General features: G+C 41.2%; 1 protein-coding gene across 4 annotated transcripts in view; it reads left to right on the top strand.

The window, feature by feature from the left end:
* Positions 1-14,530, top strand: part of GRTP1 (growth hormone regulated TBC protein 1) — a 117,453-nt gene that overhangs the window by 83,003 nt on the left and 19,920 nt on the right. For all 4 annotated transcript variants that reach the window (XR_013223955.1, XM_077296957.1, XM_077296955.1 and 1 more), the window contains exon 7: positions 6,236-6,408. Coding sequence is in view for 3 of the 4 variants with exons in the window: in XM_077296957.1 (XP_077153072.1) it covers positions 6,236-6,408 (173 nt within the window). In the remaining variant the exon portion in view is untranslated. The remainder of the gene's footprint in view (positions 1-6,235; positions 6,409-14,530) is intronic.

Consider the following 14,530-nt stretch of genomic DNA (forward strand, 5'->3'; position numbering starts at 1 on the left):
TCAGCCCATGACCTTGGATATCTTGCGTAAGTAAGGGGTGTGCACCTCTATCAAGTTCTCTAATTTTTAGAGCCTTCTTGCAGTACTCTCAAGATGGCTGGATCATTGGATCCAACTAGCTACAACTTCCACATCCCTCTTGCACTGTCTCAGCATGAGAAGTGGATACTCCCTGTCTAGCAGTACATGATAAGAAGCGTGACCATGCCACTGGTCTGAATTGTCAATTTGCAGGAGTTCACCACTAATGGCAACCAGGAATGCTGGATGCAGAGGAGCAGTGGAATCATGTAGAAAAAAACCCTTTCAAGCTAAAACGTTGCACCTTGTGATTAAAAATGATTTTTTACTAGAAGTGCTGTCTCTGCATATTATTTTGCATTTTTTGTGATAGCTATTAATATGGACTATTACAGGGTCTAGTTTTCTGTGAAGATGCACATTTTTGTTGCATAATGTGAACTTGCACAAAACCTTTTTTTGGCATTTTGACTCCAGTCACCCATTTTGGCGTAGCTGGGGCAGGACAGGAGCGTGACTACACAACTCCTCTTATTCATGGCGAGCTGTGGCATTCATTAAAGTGAACCTGTCATGTGAAAAATAAACTATATTAACTGCAGATATGGGGTTAATCTGCAGGTTTATGGTATTCTGAAGCCTTATGGCCGCCAAGGTGAGAGCCTGGCTGCCTTGGCTTTTAGTCACAGAGGTGGGGCTTGTCGCCACTGAATACATGAGCAGTGGCTGTAACAACGTCCCCCCCCCACTGATTGACAGCCGGCTCACCAGTGCATCAGACATCATTCCTGTCCAACTGCTACACTAATTCCTCCACCCTATGCCAGTCATTGCACTGGTTGCCCATCCACTACAGAATACGATATAAACACTCACGCTCACCCACAAAGCTCTCTGCAGTTCTGCATCAACCTACATCTCCTCCATCATCTGTCTTGCCACCCTACCTGTGATCTCCGTTTCTCTATTTGATTAATTTCCAGTATCCACAGTTTTAATCATGCCCTAAAAACGTGTTTCTTTAGACTGGCCCATCACCTTACTAATCAAACTATTCCCTTTAGCTCTACCTAAGTTTTCCTAAGACTCTGATCCCTCGTATCATCTGTTTACGCACCTAAAGGGAACCTATCACATACTAAAATGCTATTAACCCGCAGATATGGGGTTAATAGTGTTCCAAAGCTGCCCGGTCGCTGCTCTAAAAGTCACTTTAGAGGCAGTTTTGAACTTTATAGTATGTGATGCAACAGAGTATAGGTGATGCCACAGTCTTCAGCACTTGGAGGCTCTGCCCTATAAATTTGCATGGTCGTCTACTTTGAGCGTGAGCTGTTTTAATTTCTAAGGTGCACTTAGATGAGTAGATAATTGTGTAAGCGATTAACGATGTGTCATAATGAATGATCTTTATTTAATAGCAGACAAGAATTTACATGTTAGTTTAATTATGTAAAAAAACAAACTTTATATACAAATTTAGTGTATTGTGTAAAGATCACACCATTTGTGTTTTCATTACACAATGTTTGAGCAAGAAACAATAATTTTTTTTTGCGTGTGTGAATGGCAAACGAGCGTTTTATGCTATATAGTTTGGTTGCTCAACCCATTTGCACTACATAATTATCATGAGCCATGGGCTGTAAGCCTTTGTATTTGATAAAATGTCGGTTCATGTAAATGGGTCTTTAGGTGCTTCCATTTAAGAATAGATACATACAGTTGTGATAAGAAATTGTTATACGCTGACGTATCTAAGGTGACATTGTATGGCAATGCCATGTTTTAACTAGCTGGTATCTTCTGTACAGTCTATGCTACTGTCAATACTTTAGCTGGAAACCCTGAACTCCATTACCAAGGCTGTCAACATACGGTTGTCCATATAGCTTGTTTTTCATCTTCTTGACTTCCAATGCAAGCAGCTGTGCACTACTGCCAAATTGTAAATTTATCAAATCGGTATTGTTTTATGTTCCTACATAAATATTTAATTGTTGTTTTTCACAACAATGAAGGAGATGTTTCCAGCCATTTGTGGTTACCCAGTTTTGACCACACTGTAATTTGGTGTGATCTGATACTATGTGAGAAGCTACAGTAAATGTTCTTCTCTTGTTATCTTCAAGAAAAGAGTAAGCTCCAGGAAATGAGGAATTTAAAGATTAGTATTGTATTTCTGGCGACTACTGATCTGAAGCTCCGCATAAGTAGATTACAAGTATTAGCATTGGATTTGAACATCTTATTTTTGGTTCTGTGTTGTTAAATTATTAGCAACTAAGAGCAAGGTTGTATGCTGATCAGAGCGCAATAAAGAATGCCAATTTTGATGTAGAGTAGCATTTAGGAGACTTTATCATTCATGTAAATTTAAATGTGTATCTGCAAAAATGTTTTTGTAAACTTTATTACACTGTGTTTCAAATTATTATGCACAAAGAGTTTAGGAGTGATAAGGTTAGAATTCTTTTGTTTGTCATTTAAACTCATTGATGGTGATGTGTGTCAGGGCTCTTTATATCACTGAAAGCAATTGCAGATACCTGTGCAAATTAGTTTGGCAGGTGTGTCCAAATAAAGGCAAGACTACTTAAGAAGGCTGTTCCACATTATTAAGCAGCCTACATTTTTTGCCAAAATGGGAAAGAAAAAGGATGTGTCGGCTGCTGAGAAGCAACAAATTGTGGAGTATTTAGGTCAAGGCATGACTACAATGAACATTGCCAAGACACTTCATCGTGATCATCGCACAATCAAGAAGTATGTAGCTGATTCCCAGCACACACGTGTGCGTGCTGATAAGGAAAAATTGAGGACTCTTTCCAGCAGGCAATTGCGTAAGGTTAAAAGAGCAACGTCCCCAGAACAACAAGATGCAGAGTCCTTCAGAGGTTTGCAGCTGTGCGTAAGCCATCCTGTTGACCACCTCTATCCACTGCACACAGGCAGAAACGGCTCCAGTGGGCCAAACGATACATGAAGACTGACTTCCAAACTGTTTTGTTCACCGATGAGTGCTATGCAACGCTCGATGGATAGAGTGGAGGATGGCTGGTTGATGGACACCCCATGAAAACACAGCTAAGGAGCAAACAAGGAGGAGGTGGAGTAATGTTTTGGGCTGGAATCATGGGGAGAGAGACTGTCGGCCCCTTTATGATCCCTGAAGGGGTAAAGATGAACTCCATAATCTATGTGGAGTTTCTAAAACAACACTTCCTGCCATGGTTCAAGAGGAAGAACCGTGCTTTCCGCAGCAAGATCATTTTCATGCATGATAATGCACCGTCTCATGCTGCAAAAAAACATCTGCATCTCTGGCTGCTATGGGCATAAGAGGACAAACTTATGGTGTGGCCACCATCTTCCCCTGACCTCAACCCCATTGAGAACCTCTGGAGCATCATCAAAAGGAGTGTCTATGATGGCGGGAGGCAGTTCACATCTAAGCAACAGCTCTGGGAGGGTATTCTGTCCACATGCAAAACAACTGAAGCAGAAACCATCCAAAAACTGACAAATTCAATGGACGAGAGAGTTCAGAAGCTTCTTTCGAACAAGAGGTCCTATGTGCAAATGTAACATCACCTCAAATTAAGTTTTCACTTGAAAACTGGTTGATTTCATTTTGTAATAAACTGATAATGCTTTATAACTTCACAATTGACCATTTTTTTGTTCAAAATAAAAAAAAAAAGGTTGAAAACTCTGCTGTGCATAATAATTTGGAACATGCATTTTGAGTATTTATTTTTTATAAAAAGATACTGTTTTCATAGGCAGTTTGTTCCAAAACATTGCAATTATACTAGAATAGTAGATGACTGGAAAATAACAATGACTGCAATTCAGATAGGTAATTTAGAGAAAATATGAGGAAATATTATTTGCTTAATAATTTGGAACACAGTGTATGCTCGCCTTACTTTACACCCAGATGCCTAAACCCGGTCCTCTTGGACAAGAGTGTTCGCATTCATTGACTAAGATCATGCTTATTGTGATCCTTAATCCTGGCACAGAAAAGATGGTAAACCCATCTGGTGCCCACTGTTTGCAGCAGAGATCATCTTTCTAGTCATCCTGACTAACGCAATGGCGTGGCTCCCTGTGCCATTGACTGTGATGGCCATCTTGGACATGGCAGGACTGGAATGCCTTTCTCAGTGGATGAGGCAGTGGTAGGTGTAGGGATGATACTAGGTAGGGTGACTGTTTATGATAAATGTATAGTCACTTTTCAGTGCCAGTCAAAGGTCGCTTTTAAGACTTAAAGGGAACCTGTCACCCCCAAAATGGCTGGTGAGGTAAGCTCACCGGCATCAGGGGCTTATCTACAGCATTCTGTAATGCTGTAGATAAGCCGCCGATGTTACCTGAAAGAGGAGAAAAAGACGTTAGATTATACTCACCCAGGGGCGGTCCCGCTCTGGTCCGCGTCCGATGGGTGTCTCCGGTCCGCTCCGGCGCCTCCCATCTTCATTCCATGGCGTCCTCTTCGGGTCTTTATGCCGCGGCTCCGGCGCAGGCGTACTTTGTCTGCCCTGTTGAGGGCAGAGCAAAGTACTGCAGTGCGCAGGCGCCGGAAAGGTCAGAGAGGCCCGGCGCCTGCGCAATGCAGTACTTTGCTCTGCCCTCAATAGGGCAGACAAAGTACGCCTGCGCTGGAGCCGCGGCGCGAAGACCCGAAGAGGACGTCATGGAACGAAGATGGGAGGTGCCGGAGCGGACCGGAGACACCCATCAGACGCGGACCGCAGCGGGACCGCCCCTGGGTGAGTATAATCTAACGTCTTTTTCTCCTCTTTCAGGTAACATCGGCGGCTTATCTACAGCATTACAGAATGCTGTAGATAAGCCCCTGATGCCGGTGAGCTTACCTCACCAGCCATTTTGGGGGTGACAGGTGCCCTTTAAGATTTCATCCCCTTCAAAAATGTTTAATTTGCAATCTCAAGTACTAGTTTCTTATTATACTATAATAAGTCAGGCTTCCATTGTTCAGTAATAAAACATAATTTTCCTAGTTTTAATAGTAGTTGGTGCTTGGCAGGTAGACTCGGAATTGTAAAGTAAAACGGGCATTAAAATGTTTGAGACCCATTTACTTTCATTGGTGTTACCAGTAGATTATGGTTGTTATCAACTAATAATGCAATGATCCTGTACACTTTTAGTTTAGAATCCAATATGCAGCACCGTGGACAGAATAAGATTCTGTTGAAAAGAAGAACGTAACATGTTCCAACACGTGACTGTATCTACATAAATCAGTCCCATCTTTCTAGAAATATCTGAGGCATTATTTCTTACAGGTTAAAGGACAGATTTTGTGCTGGCTCTACTATTTTTTATTTTGACTACACTGCAGAAGACTTTGGTGACAGAATAAACACTTCCTCTGGACATCTAATCTGTTTAGTTTCCTAGAAGAATTTGTGCGGGGTCCCTTAAGGGTACTAAAGATATCCTACAGCCTCTTATCCTGTAATGAGATATGTTGTTTAAAGGGAACCTGTCACCCCCAAAATGGAAGTTGAGCTAAGCCCACCGGCATCAGGGGCTTATCTACAGCATTCTGGAATGCTGTAGATAAGCCCCCGATGTATCCTGAAAGATGAAAAAAAGAGATTAGATTATACTCCCCCAGGGGCGGTCCCACTGCAGTCCGGTCCGATGGGTGTCGCGGCCCGGGTCCAGCACCTCCCATCTTCTTACGATGATGTCCTCTTCTTTGCTTCCTGTCGCAGCTACAGCGCAGGCGTACTTTGTCTGTCCTGTTGAGGGCAGAGCAAAGTACTGCAGTGCGCAGACGCCGGGCCTCTCTGACCTTACCCGGCGCCTGCACACTGCAATACTTTGCTCTGCCCTCAACAGGGCAGACAAAGTACGCCTACGCCGGAGCCGCAGCGTGAAGACAAGAAGAGGACGTCATTGTAAGAAGATGGGAGGCCCCGGACCGTGACGCCCATTGGATCGGACCGCAGCGGGACCGCCCCTGGGTGAGTATAATCTAACCTCTTTTTCTCATCTTTCAGGTTACATCGGGGGCTTATCTACAGCATTCCAGAATGTTGTAGATAAGCCCCTGATGTCGGTGGGCTTAGCTCAACTTCCATTTTGGGGGTGACAGGTTCCCTTTAAATCTAACTTTCTGAATAATTTTAGTTCTTGTTGTTGTTAATTATAATATTGTCATTTTTATCAGATTATTACAGTCCTAAAATGTTGGGTCTTAAAACTGACCAGGAGGTGCTTGGGGATCTGGTGAAGATGAAGATTCCAGCTGTGGCAGAACTAATAGACAAGCATGGCGTGATGTGGACACTTTTGGTTTCTCGGTGGTTTATTTGTTTGTTCATTGACGTCCTTCCAATAGAGGTAAGTGCACATTATGCTGCTGCTAAATCTTTTGTTATCATCCATATATATTCAAGTTTTTTAAACCTTTCTGATTGGGTGATCTGATGCTTCACAAGAACCTATCACCACCATGATCCTGTTAGTCTTCCTCCCACAAAAAAAAAGTAAATTTTAGTTATATTAAAAAAAATGCCTAGTACCACCTTCATAACCTCACAGTGTGACCTCATGGCTCAGACATTTAACTTGTGCCTTTTTTTTTTTAATCAAATGTAGTCCTTTTTGGAGATGGGGTTCTCCAAACATGTAATAAAATGGCTGCTGTCCCATAATTCAAACAGCAGCCAATGCTAGTCACTTGTCTGCATGAAATCTAAAGAAACGCACCTCTCAAGACCTGTGACCGGCAGACTTCAGCGCAAGGAACACAAAGCTTCAGTCCTCTATGACCAGTCAGCTGAGGAAAAGATGTATTTCTTCTTTTGGCAGAAAAGTATTCACATTGTTTCTTCTCTTGTCACATACTAGTCAGCTCACAGAGGTAGATATACTTGCAATACTGGCCTTCTGTCAGTTAACACACAGGTCTCGGGATTTTTGTTTCTTCAGACGACAGCCCGTCTCGACATATAACTAGAACAGGCTGCCGTTTGAATTATGTGATTGGGCCATTTTATCATATTCTTGGAGAACCCTTTTAAGTTTTCTGTTTTTATGTCTCAACTGGCGAGGTGGATTCTCAAAGACCTTGATCTGGATGAGCAGTTGTTATGCAGCATAGACGTTATGATTTTCACAGTCCAATTGGGAAAGAAGAACCATAGAATCAGAGCTGAGTGACACAGGAAGTTCTGAGACAAACTGGTCCAAGGTATAGCAGATTTAACTGAGCCGAGTCCAAGGCAGCACTGACAAAGCTCCTAGGCAGGGTTACCCAGTGCTAAAACATAGCTGGGTTTGTCAGAAAATACAGGCAGGTATGGTCAGCAGAGTAACCCAGCGATTTAAGTGCTCAGTTTTTCAGAGTGCAGGTAGAACGGTTCTGCTGCATAGCATCATTATCCAGTGGTCACGTGATCCCTGGGTCTACGAAGGGAACAGGAGCTGTGCAGCAAGGAGCCCACATTTCCCCTTTAACTGGGGATAATATACCCCAGTTACAGAGAAAATAGAGTAGTAAGAATTATTGAAATTACATCCAGGTCTTTTATGACCTTTATGAAGGGCACAATGTGAAATAAATGAATAAAAATATGGTAATAATAAGGAAAAAGCAGCTAAAGACTAAATAGTCACTGTGAATCCAAATTGCTGTTACGAGATCCACCCCATTGAAAAAAAAAAATCTGAAGAAAATTGTTACAGAAAGGAGAACACGTCTTTAAATGTAATTTAGTGGTCTTTTGTTAAAAAAGTGGACCATACACTTTCTTCCTTATTTTCTTGCCAATATGGCCCAATATGTGCAAAAAAATGCCAATGGGTATGACAATGACATAAAAATGAAGCCCCATGTATCCTGGAAGAAAAATGTGAAAATTATTTTAATAGCTGAGCAAGAACATTTTTTACAGCCACTTTAAAGTGCATGAGCAAAAATGAAAAAAAAAAAAGTGACACCTTAGGAATGAGAGTACATGGCCTGTTCTTGAGCTGATTAATAGTAATGTTCCTGGTTATAGTTAAAAATTATTCCTATTATCGCTGATGACAGTGATCTGACTGTAATGGTAGAGTGTGTACCGCTTTTACCTGTTGGCATCCACTGCACTTCTGTTGATTAGCCAGCTTGGTTTGACGTCACATGCATAATGCCACAATAATGATACCTGCTTTGCTAATGAAAACAAGCCCTGTCCAACCCATCGTTCAGCCGGCAGCCATCTAATCTGTATGGTCAGCCTAAGATTGGGTCTTCTTCCAATATTATTAGTTTTATATTTTTGCCAATTGAATATTCTGAAATAAGACTTTTTAGTCCCGATTCATCATTTGTATGTTGGGTTTTTTTAAGTCACTTTTTTCTTGTCATGTGGTTTTCACTGGCATCTTGAAAATTTTGTGAAAATTTTAGTAAAATGGCACAAACATTGTGTTCAACATAACTGGCATACACTGAAATCTGGGGTTTCTGGAGTACATTTGTAACAAGTTTGGTGACTTTCAGAAAAAAAAATTGCAATTGCTGAATCTGTCTAAAGCACGGATGTCAATCTCCTATACACAAAGGGCCAAAATTAAAAACTTGGACAAAATCGTGGGCCAACCTTGGTATTTATAAAAAAGAGAAAAAAATGTCTACAAACAAGGAAGTTTTTCCTCCTCATCAGATATAATGTTTTCATATGGAAATAAACTTTAAAGGGGTTGTCCCAAGAAAGTACATTTTAATTAATAGATCTTTGAATAAAATAAATTATTACAAATAGGGCATACTGAAATAATAGAATATGTAATATAAAAGCATATCTGCCAATGGCCTAATGTAAATATGTAATAACAAAGAATAAAAACCTTGAATAATATAATTATTCATGATGCCAACAAAAGTGCCCACCCAACACAGTAAGATACCTCTACAGTACTCTCCACTCGCACGGTATGATGACCCTACCGCACCCCCCTCTAGCCGCCTCTATACCCCCTGGTGACATATGGTGACCCCATCACAGTATTATTCCCCAAGTATAATCCCCACACAGCACTCCACACATATAATGGGCTCCACATAGTCCTCCATACAGTATAATGGACCCCATTGCCTTTCATACAGTATAATGTCCCCACATTAAAAAATAAATACTCCCCTCTCCCCGGTCCCCTACTGCTCCAGTCTCCTCAGCATGTACTCTGCAGCTCTGCACTGCTCGGCACTGTGGGTGCGTTGTAGTGACATCATTTTGCCTGCTGCACTGCGATGTCAGTCATGGGAGAATGATAGCCGAAGGAGTGTCAGCTGACTGATTCCTCTTTCATCATTGATTTCAACTGTATCCGCATCAAAATGACAGCCCTGTTTATCTCCAAACCATTTAGGCTAAACACATTTAGGGCTTTAAAAGGAAATAGTGCATCAGCCCCTGGCCCTTTCACAAATTGAATTAATTTTAGGAACACGGACACCTCTGGCTTCTAGCAAATGTAGCAGCCACAGTGGGATAAGAAGAACCCCAAAATGCGTCTCGCATTATTGTATTTCAGCTTCCTCAGGGAAGGGATAGTGGAATAGGACCTTCTGCTATATGGGTGTCTGCACATGCCTGTGAGCCTTGGCAACTTGCCTGGCCCTCCCGCCCATGTGCAGCCTTACTTGTGTCTTAGGGGTCATGCTGTTGGGGCACACTGCAGAGTGCACATGCACCTACATACCCGGCTGCTATTGGTTGAACCAAACCATGTGATCACAGGTCCTATTGGTTAAAATGATTGTGAAAAGTCTTATTCCACTATATTCCCCCCCCCCCCACGAGGAAGCTGAATTACATTCACGCGAAACGCGCATTGGGGTTCTTCTTATTCCCCTGTGGATGCTACATGATCCGTCATGGGTAAGGATGCAATACATTTCTGAGTCACTCACTACTGCACAGGCACTTTTAAATTGGGCTTTAAATGTCCATTGTGACAATTATCTTTTATGTTGTTCCATTTTTCCTGTCATACCTATGATGGACCTTGTATTTCTGCCTTCTCATTGTAGGACGCAATATTGCTAGATATTTATTACCTGCCACTGGGGATTGTGGTTCTTTGTCATCCTTTTATAGCTAAGTCTTATGTGTGATTTTATGGGTTATTTTCAATTAAGAGGTTTTTTTTTTGTTTATACAATTTGTCATTTATTCTCCTCTTGTTCTTGATCGCGCCATGTTATTCTTTGGAGTGGCAATCTGCATCCACATATACATATGAGATATAGTTAAAAATTTGTGGATCTTAACAATTATGTACCTGATGGATCTATTGCTACTCAATATATAAAATCAATCATCTAGCCATGCAGTTTGCCTTTACTAACATCTCTGAAAGAATGGATTGTTATACAGTCTACAGAGCTCAATGAATTCCAGCATAGCGTGGTACTGTAATGAAATTCCACCATTACAATATATCAGGTTGTGAAATTTCGTTCCTAGATATTCCTTGATGTGAGTGATATTATTGAAACATGGAAGCATTTAAGAATCAAAGCAGTGTAGCCATGAAGTAGCCGATCATGTAAATTTACACAGCGGTGTCACCGAATGCTGAGTGCAGAAAAGTTGCCAAATCTCTGCTAATTCAATAACTTCATAGCCCCAAAACTCTACTGGCAGTATCATCAGCACAAAAACTGTTCACTTGGAGCTTCAAGGTATGGGGTTCCAAGGTCGATCAGCTATATTCAAGCCTTGCATGATCAAGCACAATATCAAACGGAGGAAGTGGTGTAAAGCGCACCACCAGTGGACTCTGAAGTGGTGGATATGTTCTGTAGAGTGACGAATTACACTTCATCTGTCAGTCTGATGAAGCAATATGATTTGGCAAATTCCAGGAGAACTTTTCCTGCCTGACTGCATTGTACCACCTATAAAGTTTGGTGGAGGAGGGATTATACTATCGAGTTTTTCAGTGGATGGCCTAAATGCTTTAGTTCCGGTAAAAAGTGTGGCAATATTAAGTATGCTAAAACATTTTGGACAATTGTATGCTTAACCCCTTAACGACCAATACGCTTAAAACTGCTGTCGTTTAGGGGCCTTATTTCGAATCGCTGTTTTAAAAATGTACATGACGGCTGACACCCTGTGCTATCAGACCCAGCGAGTTTTGGGGCCAATTGACCCCTTTAATACCACTGTCAATTGCGGCAATGGTATCTACAGTAAGTGGTTAAAAAGGGGTTAAAAGACTGGCAGGATCAACCACCCATAATCGCAGGTGCCGATCTATGTCATGTTACCCTGAGGTCATCTGATGACCTCGGGGTATGGTGGCCTGTGATGTTCAGCTAAAAAAAAAATGACAAAAATCTGTTTTGACACTATGTAAAAGCGCAGCGTTTGGAGAAAAATAAAATTACCGTAAACCAAAAAAGTACACACAATTGGAAGTGTTGCGTCCGGACTGACTCAGTCTATCAAACAGTCACGTTATTTATTTCACAAGACAAACACCATTTAAAAAATAAAAAAGTTGCCTTTTTTAAAATACTAAAACACAAAAAACTAATTAAAATGCGAACAAAAAGTCAAAAAATTAAGAAAAAAAAAATTGGTATAAATGAACTCCAGATCGTCCTACAAAAACAAGCCTAATGTGGCTCATTTGGGCAAAAAATGTTACAGCTCTCAGAATGACACTGCAAAAACAGATTCATTTTTGAAAAATATTGTTTTTAGTCTGCAAAAGCAGCAATGCCTAAAACAACTCTGGTATTGCTGTAATTGTACTGACCCAAAGAGCAAATCAGTCTTTTACTGCATGGCGAGCAGTCCAAAAAAAAAAAATGAAAACAATAACTGAATTGCTATTTTTTTGTTCATTCTGTGTCTGAAAAATTGCGATAAAAATACAGTTGTCATACAGCTCTATTCGCCATAAAAGTTACAGCTCTCAGAATATGGGGAGAAAATGGTTCCCTGAAAAATGCCCACATGAAAAATGCCCACAGGAAAATTGCCCACACGGAAAATTGCCCACATGGAAAATTGCCCACACGGACAATTGCCCACACGGACAATTGCCCACACGGACAATTGCCCACACTTAAAATTGCCCACACGGAAAATTGCCCACATGGAATATTGCCCACATGGAAAATTGCCCACACGGAAAATTGCCCACATGGAAAATTGCCCACACTTAAAATTGCCCACATGGAAAATTGCCCACACGGAAAATTGCCCACATGGAAAATTGCCCACATGGAAAATTGCCAATTGCAGCATCACAAAGTTTCAGATCTATGGTATTTGAGGTGAAAGGTGAGGATGTTCACATGATATGTGATCAACTTGTGATTTACAGCTGACCTAGTGCAAAACTGCAAACATGCTGAAGATCTGTGGTTTGTAGCAGTCTGTCATTCTCAGCAATAGATAGATCTAGTCTGCTCTCATCTCTCACTGATTCTGCCTTACTCCTCCCACCAGCCTAAAGCCGCAGCACATGCAGAACCAGCAGCAGTGTGATCCAGAGGAGCCATCATCACTGTTTCCTCCCTCTACTAATATGCCTATGCCTGACCTTGCCATCTCCGTGTGAGGTTTCACCATTACTCCCAAGCAACATGCCCGCTGCCTTGGGGTCATACTTGATTCTGAGCTTTCATTCACCCTCACATCCGATCAATGACTCACTCTTGTTATGTGCACCTCAAAAACATTTCTAGAATTCGACCTTTTCTTACTTTTGACTCTGCAAAAACTCTTATTGTTTCTCTTATTCACTGTCGTCTGGACTATTGTAACTCTCTACTAATCGGCCTCCCTCTTACCAAAACTCTCCCCGCTCTAATCTGTCCTGAATGCTGCAGCCAGGATCATATTCCTCACCAATCGCTAAACCGATGCCTCTACCTTGTGTCCTTCATTACACTGGCTACCCATCCCCTCCAGAATCCAGTACAAACTTATTACCCTTATCCACAAAGCACTCCATGGCTCAGCACCACCCTACATCTCCTCCCTGGTCTCAGCCTACCACTCTACCCGTGCTCTCCGTTCTGCTAATGACCTCAGGTTAACATCCTCAATAATCAGAACCTCCCACTCCCGTCTCCAAGACTTTTCACGTGCTGCGCCAATTCTTTGGAATGCACTACGCACTTCAATATGATTAATCCCCAATCCCCACAGTTTTAAGCGTGCCCTAAAATCACATTTATTCAGACTGGCCTACCGCCTCAACGCATTAACTAACTATCCCTGTGTGGCCCATTTACAAAAAAAAAAAAAACAACTTAAACCATAATCAGGTTCCTCACATCATGTTCTCATACGCTTTATGCAGTTAATAGCCCTCTGTGTCTGTACTGTTACATATTTAGGCAGTGAACTGGTTCATGCAGCTTTATATGAACACCTGATTCTTACACTATGGCTGGTCCGAACAACGAAAGCTATTGTCTCCCCTTTTTCCTCATAGTTTGTAAGCTTGTGAGCAGGGCCCTCATTCCTCTTGGTATCTGTTTTGATCTGTGTTTATTGTTATGCTGTAATGTCTATTGTCTGTACAAGTCCCCTCTAAAATGTACAGGCTGCGGAATATGTTGGCGCTATATAAATAAAATTATTATTACGCAAATTCTGTGTGCCAAATGCCTACGTGTAATCGGAAATACTTTTCAGGCACAGTACAAAGCTCAGAAGGGAAGGAGCACCATATTTCCGTGCAGATTTTTTTTTTTACGGTTTGATGGTACCATGACCCACTAGAAGAGCACCTGAGATGCCAGAGCAGTAACCCCTCTCCCCCACAAGTGACCCCATGAAAGATGTAATAAAATATTTGCATTTAGAAAAATGTGAGGGTTGTACTCACTTTGTGATATACTGTAGGCCCTGCAAAGTCCATTTAAATCTGAATGTCCCTAAAGGAACAGGTTTTGTAAACATTCTTGAAAAAAATGAGATTACTACTATACTTCTAACCCTTCTAACATCTTAATAAAATAAAATGGTGTTTGAAAAATGATGCAGATGTAAAGTAGACGTATGGGAAATGTTGTTTTATTAATTATTTTGTGCAGCATGACTAAACGATTTAAGGCTATAAAAATTGAAAATTTGGAATTTGCTAATTTTTCAACAGTTTTGCCAAAATTCTGATATTTTCACATATAAATGCAAAACGTATTGACCTAAACTTACCAATAACATGAAGTACACAAATTACTTGGAAGCATTCCAGACATATTACCACATAAAGTGACACTAGGGAGATTTTACAAATTTGGCCTGGTCATTAAGGTTAAAATTAGCTCTGTCATGAAGGGTTTAAAATTTTAAGAGAACAGTTTGGGGAAGGCCTTTTGCTGTTCCAGCCCGATTATGTCCCAGTGCAAAAAGCAAAGTCCCTAAAGGCAAGTTTAGTACGTAAAACTAGCCTTAACCTCAATCCAGTCGAGATGAAGTAGACCAGATATTACGGTATA

This window comes from Ranitomeya variabilis, chromosome 3, assembly GCF_051348905.1.
Source record: "Ranitomeya variabilis isolate aRanVar5 chromosome 3, aRanVar5.hap1, whole genome shotgun sequence".
Lineage (NCBI taxonomy): Eukaryota > Metazoa > Chordata > Amphibia > Anura > Dendrobatidae > Ranitomeya > Ranitomeya variabilis.